A 16,706-nucleotide genomic window follows, 5' to 3' on the forward strand; every position below is an offset into this window, starting at 1 on the left:
TCTATTTACTGGTCATGGGTGAGCTAATTCATGTTATAGAAATATGCATTATAGCATATTTCCTTGTGGTCAGATTGCTGCATATATGTGCTATTTCCATTTCATTTACAGTGGAGGGCCTTCTTTCCTTACCATTGCTTCCCCTAAGTTTTTCATTCTCTTTGAAATCCTATCCTTTCCTTTCTTTTTTCTTTTTGGTTATGTTGAGCAAGTGCCATACAGTAATACCTTGGTTCATGAATGCTTCTGTTCACAAACAATTAGGTTGTCACACAAAAGTGTTTAACAAAATTTTGCTTCCATTCACAAACTCCACATCAAGTGACAAATACAACTGCAGCCATCTTCCCCACACAAACACAAACATGACTGTCTTCCCCAAAATCATAAAACAAATTAAGTTTGTGAACCAAGATACCACTGTACTAGTAAGGTTTATCTTCAGCTCTTTTTGAGACAAGGTCTCACTGAGTTACCCATGCCTGCCTTGAACTTGCAATCCTCCTGTCTCAACTTCCCAAATACCTGGGACTACAGGAATACATCATTACAACCACCTGGTAGTTTCTTTTTAATGACTCTGATCACTGTCTAGTAGATTATTTGAATTTATGTTGATCTCATTGTTCTAGACTTCTGTTAACTGTTATGTGAGGGGCTGTTCCCTTTTGATCTGCTGTTATATTTTTATCAAGTTCCTAATAGATTCTCTTTCTCTCTTTTTCTTTCTTTCTTTCATTCTATTTTGGTTTTTTTGGAGACAGGGTCTCACTATACAGTTCAGGCTGGCCTTGAGCTCACTATGTAGCCCACGCCGGCCTCGATCTCATGGTGATCCTCCTGACCGTGCCTCCAGAGTGCTAGGATTACAGGCATGTGCCACCACACCTGGATTCCAATAGATTCTTTGAAGCCTTTATGTCTTTTTCTTATATTGTACAAAAACTTAGGAGTTATGTTTCTTCCTTTTCCCCAGTTTAGAAGCTTACTATGAGACCAATGCATTTTGAAAATACAGTTTTGTAACTACAGTGGCATTTTAAATCAAATACTTTTGTAGATTCTAGCAGTAAAATTTCTCTGTTACCATTAAATCATTAAAAAGTAACTACCGCTGGTTGAATTTGGAAGTTAATGATAATCACAGAGAAAGATATTCTTTCATTAAAAATAAGTGTAGCTGAGCATGGTAGCACACACCTGTAATCCTAGCACTGGAGAAGCTGGTGCAGGAGGACTGCTCTGAGTTTGGGACCATCCTAGACTACACAGGAAGTTCAAGGCCACCCTGAATACATAGCGAGACCATATCTCAAAACAGAAAAGGTGAGTTGATAGCTGGGCATGGTGTCACATGCCTCTAATTCCAGCACTCTGGGAGGCTAAGGCAGGAGGATTACAAGTTTGAGCATAGCCTCGGCAATTTAGTAATTTAGACTTTGTTCAAAAACAAAGGTGGGGTGGGCCAGGGATTTAGCTTAGTGGTTCCACCGGCTCCCTTGCAAATGCAAGGTCCTCAGTTTGATCCCTGGTACCCCCCAAAAAACCAAAGGTGGGGTGGGGGGAGCTGGGAATGTACCTGGGGATGTATTATACTGGGTTCAGTCCCCAGTGCAGAAAAATAAGTGAGTGGAGTTCAGTTTTAGTTTTATGGAATAGGCCCTGTGATAAATGTCCTATATTGTCTGGCCTAGCAATGTGAATCCAAACTTTCTCATTTTAAATATGTGCTGAAGAATGTCTTGGTATCCCAGGGATGAGTGAAGTCTTTCCAGGCCTTTGAACAGAGTTACAAACAGCTTGGCATTTGTTGACTCTCGTAGGTGATGATATAGGGAAATCAATACCTATGCATTATGTGAAATATGTTTAATGCTCATTCAATCTCTAAATTCCTTGATTTGCAACATATTAATAATACTTATCTGTTAGAAACATTAGTTAGAAATTGGAAATTTTTTTTAGTGTTTTGGAATATTTTGAATCTTAAAACAATGAATTTTTAGTTTCTGTTATTTAAAGGTATATTTCACGTATAGCATTAATCTATAAAATCAGCTGTTTGCTGATTCATTCACCTTTTGCTCTGTGTTATTATTTGTTCCTAATTTGGATGCCCTGCTTAGAATGTGACAAACTGTTTTTATCTTAGAATGTTTAAAAGCACAGATGTTAGGGTCTTGCTTTTAGAATTTGGTGCTGCTGCCTTTTAAGATTCTTTTTTATTTAATTAATTAATTACTTTTTAAAAAGATTCTTAACTAATGAAAGAATGTGGTTTGGTCTTTCTTTAAACAGGTGATGATGTAAAATGTAAAGATTACATTGTGGCACTACAGCACCCTGTGACCACTGACATTAAGCATTCCATAAAAATGTTTGAATTAACACTGGATGCACTTATCTCATTTAACAAGCGGACCCTTGTTCTGTTTCCAAATATTGATGCAGGTAATTGAACTTGAAAATTAAATGATGCCACCTATCTTTAAATTCTGTTTCTATTACCTCTGGATTGCCCTCCTGTCTTGCTTATCTTATAATTGAAGGCCACTTTATTCTGAAATGCATTCCAGTTTCAGAGAATTACCTATTTTGCTGTAGATCAAAGAGTTGTGATGTTTTTGTGTCTGGTGGACATTTAATAAAAAATAAATGAATTTTTAAAACAATCTATAATCTCCAATGTAGTCTCATGTTTATTCTCTTCCTTCAAGTTTTTACCGAGCTATGAGACATAAACTTAAGAAATCAAAATGAAAGAAAGAATGTCTCTAGGGAGGTAATGATTCCACTGACCATAGTACAATAGCCATAATTATTATTTCTTGTTTTTCTTATTTATATTAGCCATATCTTAAAGTAACGTTGAGCTTAAGCAGTTTGGATCTGGAGTTCCCAGCCAGTTGATCCTGCAGCCTGCCCTAGTTGGTCATCTACTGGTGGATCATGGTACTGAGGGCTTGGTCCTATTGAGACCTTAGGCAAGCTCGTGGGGCTAGGAGGTACAAATGAGAAGTGGCAGAGCAGAGCCTGACACAGAGGAATTGTCAAATACTCCTGGTTATTGTTAGCTGACACTATTCATTGCTGAGCTCTTAGGCATTTTTCGATAAGGAGGGAGGACCTTTTCTGTGCAATGCCAGAATGGTCACCACCCTTCTCTGAATGAACCTCTCTCTTACTTACTGTCCCTTGAATAATTTCTTATGTTAAGGGAAACAAAATAAGGTATTAATTGAAAAAAATTAAGATTACGGTAATACTTCGGTTCACGAACTCTTCTGTTTGCAAACAGTTTGGTTCACAAATGAAAGTGTTCAGCAAAATTTTGCCTCCCTTTGCAAACTCTGCATCAGGTGACAAACCACGGCTATCTTCCCCTCACAGACACAAATGCAGCTGTCATCCCCCAAATCATAAAACAAATTAAGTTCGTAAATCAAAGCACCACTGTACTCAATCCAGATTTTGTGCAATGCATCAGTATTTCAGAAAACTAATATTCTTTCTAATCCTTTAAATGCTGTATAAATATTTACAGTGTATTTATGTATCTTTCAATGATACAATCTATTTGTAATGTACTTTCCTGACTGTGTACATCTTAGAATAAAGCTATGTAAAGGGTCAGGGATATAGCTCAGTGGTGCCATGGCTGCCTGGCAAGGGCAAGGTCCTGAGTTTGATCCCCAGGTACGGGGCTTGGAGGGGAAAATAGAGCTATGTTTCCTCTGTAAAATTAAAGAGCCCCATCATTTAAAGGTGAATATTTAAATCAAGAATGCCATTTGCCTTTACATGAGTGTTTGATAAAATGTACACAGGGAACAATAGGAAAGTATGAAAGCATCACTTCATCCTTATCTGGCTTAGTACCCTGTTCCCCAATATAGAATTCTCTGAAAAACTACATTAGTGCACATGGCTTATTGCCAAAGAGGACCCTTGAACTGAATCCAAATCTGAATCTTGAAATAGAAGTACCTCTGGTGTGCCCATACACTCAGTAATTATAGATGAGGACTGGTATGCTCTGGCAAGACCATATACAGAAAGAAATGGCCATGTGTGATCCAAGGAGTTAGACCTTGAGCCCATGTAACCACCTTGCCCCATAAAGTTAGAACAGATGCATGCACAGCTTCTGTTAAATCAGTGGCTCCTGCTAACTATGGCACGTCTCTGCCTTGTAACCATGCAGATTAGCAAGGAGAGGATAAATAGATGCAAGGAGAGAGGCATTAAATATTAGTTTCCCTTCATATATCTTTCTAAAAGATTTAAGTCAGGCATTTAAAATAAAATATCAAGCCAGGTGTGGTGGCACATGCCTGTAGTCCCAGCACTCAGGAGGCTGAGGCAGGAGGATTGCCATGAGTTCAAGGCCAGCCCAAACTACATAGACCCTTTCTAAAAACAACAACAACAAAACAGTAAAATAAAATACAGTCTGGGGTATAGCTCAATACTAGAGTGCTTGCCTAGCATATATGAGGTGATGGGTTCAATCCTCAGTACTGAAAAAAAGTACAAAAGATAAAAATAAGATAAAATAGTCATCCACAATATCAAAATCTGTCTTTGCTTGGAGTTTAGTCTACATAAGTGGGAGTGCTATCTATCTGGCTGAGCTATTGGTGTAAATGTGAGCAGAGTTGGGCAGAGCTATCTGATCAGCTTGGGGTGTGGAGCCTGAGATGTTTCTATTTAGGCTGTCCTAAACAGATGAAGACTGTGGGTCTGTCTTTAGCCTCTTCAGTGTCATTTAAGGTAAAGGTTTTACTGGGTTCTATTTGAAAATCCTCTGCTGCTCCCGTTTGAGTTCCTAAAGGAATTGAAGCAGAGAGCTGGCCTCTTAAGGTGTAGATGCTCATCATTCATGAAATTATCAGTGATTAAAATTACTATTCCGTAACCCTAGTGGGGGTCTTTAGCAAGGTTTCTTTAAGGAGGCATACTTGCCAATGAAAATGGTTTCTTTTTTTTTTTTGGTACCAGGGATTGAACTCAGGACCTTGCGCTTGCGAGGCAGGTGGCGGAACCACTGAGCTAAATCCTCAGCCCTGAAAATGGTTTCTTTGTCTCATGAGCTACTTAACATTTGTTTCTTTCCATTTTCACAGGGAGCAAAGAGATGGTTCGAGTGATGCGGAAGAAGGGCATTGAGCATCACCCCAATTTTCGTGCAGTTAAACATGTACCATTTGATCAGTTTATACAGCTGGTTGCCCATGCTGGTTGTATGATTGGGAATAGCAGCTGTGGGGTACGAGAGGTTGGAGCTTTTGGAACACCTGTGATCAACCTGGGCACACGTCAGATTGGAAGAGAAACAGGTATTTGCCTTTGCTTGTATTTCTCCTAGGCTTTTTATATTTGTATGATTTTTAAAAAGGTATACATATGCCAGTGAAGGGTATATATTTTTGTGAACAAGTGAGTGAATGAGGTGAATAATAGTAGCCTAAAATCTATAAATAGTCTATAAATAGCACACATAGTGATTACCAAAGTTTTTAAAGTTCTACTTAGGTTGTTACTACATTTCTAATAGCAATTAGAGCTAAGTGATTCTTAGTTAATTATGGTCATTTTAAAAAAATTACAGTCTCTAGCCGGGTGTGGTGGCACATGCCTATAATCCCAGCACTTGGGAAGCTGAGGATCATCACAAGTTTGAGGCCAGCCTGAACTGCATAGCAAGACCCTGTCTGAAAAAATAAAAATAGAGAGAGAGAGAGAGAGAGAGAGAGAGAGAGAGAGAGAGAGAGAAAGGATGTGGTTGAATGTTTCATGAGTATGTGAATGCTACTCTTTCATTTTCTGGGCTAAGTATAGAATACTTTCAGGTAGTACTTTAGAGGATGGTAATTATAAGTAAGGTGCTTCTTAATAACTAAAGTATAAGTAATAGTATCATCAATGAATGTGTTGAGCTAGATCCTCACATTGGCTCACTCTGCTTCATAAACTTTCAGGGGAGTTTTTTTTGTTTTTTTTTAACTCTTTTATTGGTACATTTTAGGTATACAACACTATTACATTTCTCCTTGGGAACTTGTACCTTTACATGGTGCATCTTGGATCTTATTTCTTCCCCATTCGTAGCCCTCCCTTCACCCCCTCCACCCTTCCCTATTTACAAAGACTTTATTTCCATTTTTTCTATTTCTCAGCATTTTTCCTTTCCCTTCTTTCCTTTCCCCTGCCCCTCCCACTACCCCTACCCCTTTGGACCTTTGCTTCCTATTTTGCATTATCGATTATTCATTCTAATCATTGGTACATTTTAGGTATACAGTATAATGACATTCATCATTGGAAATTTGCACCTTTACATAATCTCTTTTGGTTCTTATTTTTCACCCTTGCCCAGCCCTCCCTTCAACCCCTCCATTCCTCCCTATTTACAAAGATTTTCGTCCTATTTTTCCATTTTCTCATATTAATCTCATTCCCTTCTATCCTTTCCCCTAGCCCTCCCACTTTCTTCCCCTTTGCCCCTTTTCTTCCTATTTCACATGACCTAGTATACATTTAGTCCTTATTTACACTTTCAGTTTCTCACACCAGAGAAACTATTTGGAATTTATTCATGTGTGTCCTATTTATTTCACTTAAGAGTATTGCCTCAATGTGCATCCATTTAGCTATAAATGTCTCTAATTACTCATTTTTTATGGCTGAGTAGTACTCCATTTTATTTAAAAAACCACATTTTCTTTATCCAGTCTCCAGTTGATGGGCATTTGGGCTATTTCCAAGTTTTAGCTATCACAAACTGTGCTGCTATGAACATGGATGCACATATATCACTGTGGTATGATTCTTTTAATTCTTTGGGGAAGATCCCCAGCAGTGGAATAGTGGGGTCAAATGGGACTTCCAGTCCTAGTTCTTTGAGGTATCTCCATACTGATTTCCACAGTGGTTGCACCAGTCTACACTTCCACCAGCAGTGGAGCAGGGTTCCTCTTTCCCCACAGCCCCGCCAGCATTTGTTATTGGTTGATTTCATGATAGCAGCCATTCTTTCTGGAGTGAGGTGGAATCTCAGTGTTGTTTTCATTTGCATCTCTCGAATGACCAGTGATGTTGGACAGTTTTTCATGTATTTATTTGCTATTTCTACTTCTTTGTGTGAGAAATGTCTGTTCATTTCAGATGCCCATTTTCGGATTGGGTCTTTAAATTTGGGAGGTCTGATCTTTTAAAGTTCTTTATAGATTCGAGATAGTAGACCTTTGTCTGAAGAAAAGCAGGTGAAGATTTTTTCCCACCTTGTGGGTTGTCTCTTCTCACTGCTGGTGGTTTCTCTTGCTGTGCAGAAGCTTTATTGATTGTTTGTGCTAGTTCATGGGCAACTGAGGTTTTGTTCATAAAATCTTTTCCTACACCGATGTCTTCAAGAGTTCTACCTAACCTCTGTTCCAACTGGTTCAGCGTTTCTATTTTAATATTCAGATCTTTAATCCATTTTGATTTTAGTTTAGTGCATGGCAAGAGATATAGGTCTAGTTTTAATCTTTGGCAAGTTGAAACTCAATTTTTCCAGCACCATTTATTAAAGAGGCTATCTTTCCTCCAGTGAGGGTGTTTGGCTCCTTTATCGAAGATGAGATGGCTGAGTGTGTCTGGCATTGTTTCTGCATCTTCTAATCTGTTCCACTGGTCCTCAGGTCTGCTTCTTTGCCAGTACCATGCTGTTTTTATCACAGTAGCTTTGTAGTAGAGTTGCAGGTTGGGGATTGTGATACCCCCTGCCATGTCTCTGTTACCTAGAATTGCTTTTGCTATTCTGGCTCTCTTCTTGTTTCAAATGAATTTTTGGATTGTTTTCTCAAGGTCCGTGAAGTATGCTGCTGGGATCTCAATTGAAATTGCATTGAATCTATATAGCAGTTTTGGAAGCATGGCCATTTTCACTATATTAATCCTTCCTACCCAGGAGCAGGGGATGTCTGTCCATTTTCTGATATCATCTTCAATCTCTCTTTTCAGAGTGCTATATTTTCAGAGAAGAGGTCTTTGATTTCTTCTGTTAGGTTGATTCCTAGGTATTTCAGTTTTTTGGATGCTATTGTGAAAGGAATTATTTGCCCTATTTCTCTCTCAGTGAGTCTGTCATTGGTGTAGAGGAAAGCTATTGATTTTTGTGTGTTGACCTTGTAACCAGCTACTTGACTGAATTTGGTTAAGTCTAGAAGACTTTTGGTGGAGTTCTTGGGGTCTTCTATATAGAGTATCATGTCATCTGCAAATAATGACAATTTGACTTCTTCATTTCCTATCTTTATTCCTTTTATTTCTTTCTCTTGTCTAATTGCCGTGGCTAATGTTTCCAGAGCTATATTGAACAAGAGTGGTGATAGTGGACATCCGTGTCTTGTTCCTGATTTTAGTGTGAAGGATTTCAGTTTTTGACCATTTAGTATGATATTGGCTGTTGGATTTTCATAGATGGCTTTTATCAGTTTGAGGTAGAGACCATCTATTCCAATTTTTTGTAGGGTTTTTATCATAAATGCATGTTGTATTTTGCCATGCTTTTTCTGCATCTATGGAGATAATCATATGGTTTTTGTCCTTGGCTCTATTGATATAGGGTATTACATTGATTGATTTGTGTATGTTGAACCATCCCTGCATCCCTGGGATGAATCCCACTTGATCAGGGTGTATGATCTTCTTGATGATCTTCTGCATTCTATTTGCCAGTATGTTATTAAGGATTTTTGCATCTATGTTCATTAGTGTGATTGGCCTATGGTTCTCCTTTTTGGTTGAGTCTTTTTCTGCTTTGGGGATCAAGGTGATGCTTGCTTCCAGGAATGAATTTGGGAGTATTGCTTCCCTTTCAATTTCACTGAAGAGTTTAAACAGTAGTGGCAGTAGTTCCTCTCTAAATGTCTTGTAGAATTCAGCAGTGAAGTCATCAGGGCCCGGACTTTTCTTAGTTGATAAATTTTTAATTACGTTTTCAATTTCATTGGTTGATATTGGGTTGTTTAGAATTTTTAGGACTTCATTCCACTTTGGTAATTCATATGTCTCTAGGAATCTGTCCATTTCTTCTGTGTTTTCCATCTTATTGGCATATAGTTTCTGGAAGTAGGTATTGATGTTCCTCTGGATTTCTGCTGAGTTTGTTGTAATTTCACCCTTTGTATTCCTAATTGTATGGATTTGGGCCTTTTCTTTCCTTTTTTTAATGGTGTTGGCTAAGGGTTTGTCAATTTTGTTAATTCTTTCGAAGAACCATCTCTTGGCTTCATTGATTTTTTGTATCGTTCCCTTAGTCTTCATTGCACTGATTTTTCCTCTGATCTTTATAATTTCCTCCCTTGTATGAGCTTTGGCTTTGTCCTGCTCTTTTTTTTTAGAAGGTTGAGGTTCAGCATCAAGTTGTTTAATTGGGCCTGTTCTGTTTTCCTAATATGTGTATTCACTGCTATGAATTTCCCTCATAAGACTGCTTTCATTGTGTCCCATAGATTCTGATATGATGTATTGTCATTGTCATTTAATTGAAGGAACTGTCTGATTTCTTCTTTAATTTCCTCTGTGACCCATTGGTTATTCAGAAGTGTGTAGTTCAATTTCCACGTGTTTATGAAATTTTTCGAGTTTCTTTTGCTATGGATCTCCAAGTTCATTGCACTATGGTCTGATAATATACAGGGGATAACTTCAATTCCTTTGCACTTACTTAAACATGTTCTTTGTGTGAGTATGTGGTCTATTTTGGAGAATGACCCATATGCAGCTGAGAAGAATGTGTATTCTGATTTTGTGGGGTGAAAGACTCTGTAAACATCTGTTAAGTTCATTTGTTCAAGAGTTCGATTGAGTTCTAGTATTTCATTACTTATTTTTAGTCTAGTTGATCTGTCTATTTGTGACAGTGGGGTGTTGAGGTCCCCCACTACAATTGTATTAGTGCATATATGACTTTTCATGTCCGTTAGTATTTGTTTTATATAGTTGGGTGCACTAGTGTTTGGTGCATAGATATTTATGATTGTCATCTCTTCCTCTTGGATTGTTCCCTTTACAAGGATGTAGTGACTGTTTTCATTTCTCTTAATCAGTGTTGGTTTGAAATCTACTTGATCTGCAAAGAGGAGAGCTACTCCTGCTTTTTTTCAGGTTCCTGTCGCATGCAGTATTGTTTTCCACCCTTTAACTTTCAGTCTATGAGTTTCCTTTTGAATTAAGTGTGTTTCTTGTATGCAGCATATTGTTGGATTTTGCTTCTTGACCCATTCTGCCAGTCTGTTTCTTTTGATTGGTGAATTGAGGCCATTAACGTTGATGGTTACAACTGAAACATATTGACTTGTCATTGCCATGACTTTTTCTTTTTGTTAGGTTCTCCCCTTTTACATTTAATTTCTTGTCATGCCAGATGAGTTCATTCTGCTTTGCTTCCTGAGGTTGTGATCCTCAATGTCTGTTCCTAGGATATTGTGTAAAATTCTTTGGAGTGCTGGTTTGGTATTCATGAAGTGCCTAAGGTGCTCTTTGTCATGAAAGTATCTTATTTCTCCATCCATTTTGAAAGATAGTTTTGCAGGGTACATCAATCTGGGTTGGAGGCTGTTTTCTTTTAGGGCTTGGAATATGTCATTCCAAGATCTTCTTGCCTTGATGGTTTGTGTTGAGAAGTCTGCTGTGATTCTGATGGGCTTTCCTTTGTATGTGATATGTTTCTTTTCTCTAACTGCTTGTTGAACTTTGTTCTTCTGTTGTGTTTCTGGAATCTTAACAATTATACACCTATGTGTAGATTTTTTTTGATCAAGTCTATTTGGATTCCTGTATGCCTCACTTATCTGTATGTCAAGTTCTTTTCCCCTCCTTGGGAAGTTTTCTGCCATTACTTCTGTGAAGAGTTTTTTTCATGTCATCTCCACTCTCTCCTGTTTCTTCATTGACTCCAGTCAGTCTTATGTTATTCTTCTTTGCATCGTCTAGCAGCTGCTGGATTGATTTCTCATGTTCCCTTATAATTTTGAAGCAATTTTTCTTTTCCTGGTCACTAATTGCAGTCTTATCTTCTATATCTGAAATTCTGTCCTCACATTGGCTCATTCTGCTGTGTAGACTTTCAATGGAGTTTTTCATGTCCCGGAAATCTATTTGCATCTGTTTTATGGATTCCATTTGTTTCTTATGTTGGGATTCCATCATGTTCCTGAGCTCCTCTCTAGATTTATTCATCATGTCTTGCACCAGGAGCACAATTTCTCCTGTTATCTGAGAAACTATTTCTGATTTCATTTTTTCCAGATCCCCTTTTGTTGCCAGTTCAGTGGGTCCCGGTGGTTGAGCATCAGAGTGTTCTATCTCTTTTCCCCTTGGGGTTGCTGTAGGTGATCTGGAAGTCTGGTTTTGAGACTTATTTACGTGTTTTCTCATTTCGACTTGGGGGGGGAAGGGGGGGTGCTGTTGGCATCTGCACGGCTCACCTCCTCTGAGCTGGGAGAGGTGGGCCAGGGGCCAGGAGCGGCAGTAGGGATGGTGGCCCGAAAGCCCCTTCCTCTGGACCAGGAGCAGTGGGACGGCGGCTCAGAGGCCCCTACCTTTGGGGTGAGAGCGGCATGAGGGATGGTAGCCAGGAAGCCCCTTCCTCTGGGCCGGGAGTGGCGGGACAGAAGGCGGCCCAAAAGCCCTTTCCTCTGGGCTAGAAGCAGCGGGAGGGATGGTGGCCCGGAAGCCCCTTCCTCTGGACCAGGAGCAGTGGGATGGCGGCTCAGAAGCCCCTACCTCTGGGCAGGAATTGTTTAAATGCTGAGAACTTGATTAGCTCCAGTACAGTGGTCTGGTGGTCCGGTGTCCTCTGCGTCTTTGTAGTGTGGAACCAGGTGGCTGCCTATCTGAAGCGGGCTGATTTGGTGTTTTCAGCGTGACTTCAGTGGAGTTTTTAATCTCTTGGAAATCTGTTTGCATCTGTTTTATGGATTCCATTTGTTTCCTATGTTGGGATTCCATCATGTTCCTCAGCTCCTCTATTTTTTTATCTGTGTCCACTCTAGATTTATTAATGATGTCTTGCACTATGGGCACAATCTCTGCTGTTATCTGAGGAATTATTTCAGATTTCATTTTTTTCCAGATCCTCTTTTGTTGCCAGTTCAGGGAATCCAGGTGGTTGAGTATCAGATTGTTCCATCTCGTTTCCCTTTGGGGTTGCTTTAGGTGATCTGAAAGTCTGGTTTTGAGACTTGTTTACATGTCTTCTCATTTTAGGAGGGAGGTGTCCTGCTGGCACCCCTGAGACTCACCTCCTTGGCCCTTGAGGGAGCTCTGAAAGGCTCAGCTGGATCCTGTCATTAACATTTGTCCATGTTCTAATACTATTACATGCAAATGTCTATTTGTAGCCAATGAAAACATGTATATTGTAATGGAAAAAGAACTGGACTAGAACCAAGGAGACTAGTTCTAGCTTTGGTCTTTCTTCCATTCTTCAGAAGTGCCACCTTCACTTTCTATTTTCTTTAGATGTTCTCTTCTCATTCCTAGAATATTGCTTTGCTCTCCATTTCATAGAGAAAATAGAAGCCATGAGATAGAAATTCTTTCAAATATTTAATAAGCACCTACCATGTGTTTGACACTGGGACTTGGTAGTAAACTAGAATAATAAGAGCTAAGGTCTCTTGTAACTTCCATTACAGTGGGAGAGAGATAGATGATAAACAAAAAGAAAAAATACCAGGATTTCTATGTGCCATAAGGTAATGTGATGGGCTGAGGAGGTAACACACTGAAAGCTCAGCGACAGCCCATCAGCGAGGGTCAGGGAGAAGCACAGAGAACAGCAGCATGAAGGCCCTAACATAGGAGCTTTTGAGAAACAGGCTAATGTGGCTGTAAAGTAGTGGGCCAAAGGCAGAGAAGGAGGCCCACTTCTGTAAACTGAAGTATTGGCTTGCAAAGTTTATAATTTTCTCCAAGTGTGATGGAAAGCCATTTAAGGGAGATAATAACAATATGATTTGCATTTTAGAAAGATCACTCTGGCTGCTTATGGAGAAGGTAGAATGTGAGAGGGCAAGAGAGGAACCAGGGAGACCAGTTCAGGGGCTATTTCAGTTGTTCAGATGAGAGATGAAGAGCTGAAATGAGTGCTTAGGCTAAGTTGTATTAGTGATAGAGAAAACTTAATATTTGGGTTTTGTTATAGTATTTGCTGATATTTGGATGTGTGTTATAAAGGGAAGAAAGAAATAAAAAATAACAGTTTTTAATATTGAGTACTGGGGGCATTCTTTCCTGGTTATGGGGATACAGAAGGAGGAACAGATTTGGGGCAGGATGTAATTAAGAGTTGTCTTATAGCCATGTTAAGTTAGCATATCATTAGATAGCAGCTAGATAGTTCCAGTGAGAGTTAGAGATAGAAATTTTGACAGCCATTGGTGTATAGATGGTATATAGTCAGGATATCAGTTCAGCTGCTGTATCAGAGACCCAAAATAACAGTGGTTTAAATAAGTTAGATCTTCTTACATTCTTACTGGTATGGCAGCTCTATAATCATCAGACCCTTCACCTACCCATATTGTAGCTTTTGGGAAGGGACCATGCCCTTCCCTTCAAAGGCAGGACTTCGAAGTTGCAAATATTTTTTGTCAGACCAACCAGAACTTAGTCACATGTCCACATCTAGCTGAAGGATAGGGTCTTTGGCTGGCTGCTCGGGTGCCCAGCTAAACATTTCATGACTAGTACATATATAGAAAAAAGATATTGAGGATAATGCCATAGATAGTATTCCCTCTGCCATAGATAGTATTTAAAACCAAGGACTAAATGGGATTTTCCAAGGAGACCATATAAACAGGGCAGAGAATGGAGCCTTGGACTAACCTTTGAAGTCCTCAACACTCTGGTGAAGAGGGAAGGCTGGCAAGGAAAATTGAAAAGGAACTGCCAATGAGGTCAGAGGAAAACGGGGAGAGTGTGATATCATTAAAGCCAAGAAAATGAGATAATGGTATTGAAAGCTGCTGAAAGTTCAAGTAAGACATGAAAGGAGAATTGAACTCTAGATTTGGCAACGTGGTCTCTGTACTTTCTGCCCCTGTACTTACATAAATGTGAGTACCCATTCAGGATTCCTTTTCTTACCTTTACAGTGAATGGGGAGAGATATGTGTGTTTCTTCTGCCTGCCACAGCTCAACTTCCTCCCTGTGTTCCAAACCCCTTCCTCCCTGTGCTCCAAACCCGATCCCGTTTGCCTTCTCCGAGACCTGCCCAGGAATCATCCTTTCTCTTTCGGGTTTCTTTAACCTTGTCATCATTTAAACATGCTTAGACCTCTCATATCTTAGAAACAATACAAAACAACCTTCCTTTGATCTTTCATCTCTCTCCAGCACCACCCTTCCTCCCTTCTTGGCCAAGCCTGTTGACAATCACGGCTGTCCTTGCTATAGTCACTATCTTATGTTGGTCAGGAAATGTGTGTGGAAAAATGAGTGCTTGGGCAGCTGACTGGCCATTGACTGGCTGGCTGGCCAGTTCTGCCTGCTCAGCTGAGTAAACAGCTGGCTGAGCAGAGGGAAGACAGGGCAGGTTGAGAGGGTGGACTTGGTAGGTGACTAGGTAAGTTGTACACGGGTGCTAGATTCAGCCACTTTATCTATGTCAGTAAACAAAACCATGGTTTATTCCCTGAGGAATTTGCCCTTAAGTGTTTGGAAATTTTACCAAAAGTGCTTAGCAATCTTCTGGGTTTCAGGACTAAATTATAAATACAACACACTGCTAACTTCTTTGTTCTTTGGCTATTCCTGCTCCAAAATCATTGAAATGTGTCACTGGATTTACCCAGGGGAGAATGTCCTTCATGTCCGAGATGCTGACACCCAAGATAAAATACTGCAAGCGCTGCACCTTCAGTTTGGTAAACAGTATCCTTGGTGAGTATTAGGATCTCTTTTTAGAGTGATTTAAAAGGGGAGTGCCTCAGGCACTATTTTAAAGCTCCCTAGATCACGTTGAATCATCTTAAGAGAACTTTCTTCTAATGCTTGGGGCTCCCTAGCTGCTGTTGAGACAAGGGTGGCAGATACCATACCCCCTAGTACTCTGCCACGGTTCCAATGTCTTTTTTTTTTTAATTTGTCTCAGTTAAGTAATGTAGTACTTCTGCTAGGAAATTCTTCTCTCGCCTAATTTGACTCTATAAGTATTAAGAATTTTGTAATTGATTTTCTTTTCTTTTCTCCCTTTTCTTTCTCTCCAGTATTGGGAATTGAACCCAGGGGCCTTTGGACATGTGAGGCTGTACCACCCCTGATATTCTTTTAAAACTTGTCTAGTTCAGCATTTTAATCAATTTTGACTGTTCTCTTTTCTATTTCAAATTGATGAGTTTTCTCAGAAATGTAAAGATAAAACTTCTAAAAGAGCAAAAAAAAATCAAGTACTCAGTTACTGTGTTGTTAAAGAGATTAAGATGTTATTTTATGTAATTATGACTTCTGGTTTTTTAAAACTGATGGATAAAATTGCACATCATGATTTTTTTATGTGCATTATATTTTGAAGTATATATACTTTGTGGAGATGTTACTTTATGTTTTGAAGTTCTGGGGATTGAACCTAGGTACTTGTGCACGCTAGGCAAGTGCTCTATAACTGAGCCAGATCCCGAGGCCAGAGAGGATACTTTGTATAATACTTTGTATACTTTTTTTTTGGTGGTGATACTGGGAATTGAGCGCAGATCCTCTCACTGAGCTACATCTTCATCCCTTTTTATTTTTTATTTTGAGACAAGATCTCACTAAGTTGCCCAGGGTGGGCTTGAATTTTCAGTCCTCCTTTGTGTTAGGATTACAGGTGTGTACTACTACACCTGGCTGAGATGATATTTTAAAAAGCAGAACAAAAACACTTTTTATATGCTCTCTCAGATTTCATTAAATCATGTTGTAATATGACTTAACATGTATGGCAGACGCTTTTAATTGTCTTTTTTGGCTATTTCAGTTCAAAGATATATGGGGATGGAAATGCTGTTCCAAGGATTTTGAAGTTTCTCAAATCTATTGATCTTCAGGAGCCACTACAAAAGAAATTTTGCTTCCCTCCTGTGAAAGAGAATATCTCCCAAGATATTGACCATATTCTTGAAACTCTAAGTGCCTTGGCTGTTGATCTTGGAGGGACAAACCTCCGAGTTGCAATAGTCAGCATGAAGGTAAAATTACTGCTAAGCTCTTGTGAGTAATTGATTTTTAAAACTTATAGTTAGAAGGTAAGACTATCAACAGACAGAATTCAAGGAAGTCCCCAAAATGGAAATGGGAAACCTTGACTCACTTCATCTATAGGGTAGATTGTAGGTTCACTAACTCCCATCACAGAAAAGAAATTTTCAGGACACGTCAGAAGGAGGCATAAAAGTATTTAATAGGCAGAATTTTTAAAATGCATTTCAAAGAAACAGACTTCAGGCCTTCAAGAGGGAGAGTGTCTTGTGGTCTCAAACTGGGTATATTTATGAGGATTTGAGGATGCCCCTAAGATGGATTATCTAGAATGTGTATCCTAGTGTGCCAGGTTTTGCCCATTACAAGTGTTTGAAGCTGAGATGTGCTGTGTTCTTAATAGTATGCTTCCTGAGGATGAGGGGGAGCAGAATTTACTGATGAAAGGCATAGGTAGGCCCAGAGCCTAGTT

The 16,706-nt window shown here is 39.3% G+C and overlaps 1 protein-coding gene across 20 annotated transcripts in view; it reads left to right on the forward strand.

The window, feature by feature from the left end:
* The window catches only part of Gne (glucosamine (UDP-N-acetyl)-2-epimerase/N-acetylmannosamine kinase), a 55,392-nt gene that overhangs the window by 25,462 nt on the left and 13,224 nt on the right, over positions 1–16,706 (forward strand). For 18 of the 20 annotated variants that reach the window (XM_087183694.1, XM_004870102.4, XM_087183704.1 and 15 more), the window contains 4 exons: positions 2,299–2,451; positions 5,127–5,339; positions 14,851–14,938; positions 16,014–16,224. In XM_087183694.1, coding sequence (XP_087039820.1) covers positions 2,299–2,451; positions 5,127–5,339; positions 14,851–14,938; positions 16,014–16,224 — 665 coding nt within the window. The remainder of the gene's footprint in view (positions 1–2,298; positions 2,452–5,126; positions 5,340–14,850; positions 14,939–16,013; positions 16,225–16,706) is intronic. The other 2 variants (XM_087183699.1, XM_087183705.1) reach the window with 1 other exon arrangement.

Source organism: Heterocephalus glaber, unplaced genomic scaffold, assembly GCF_053883595.1.
Source record: "Heterocephalus glaber isolate CG9 unplaced genomic scaffold, H.glaber_assembly_v1.0 deba00001481, whole genome shotgun sequence".
NCBI classification, from domain to species: Eukaryota; Metazoa; Chordata; class Mammalia; order Rodentia; family Bathyergidae; genus Heterocephalus; species Heterocephalus glaber.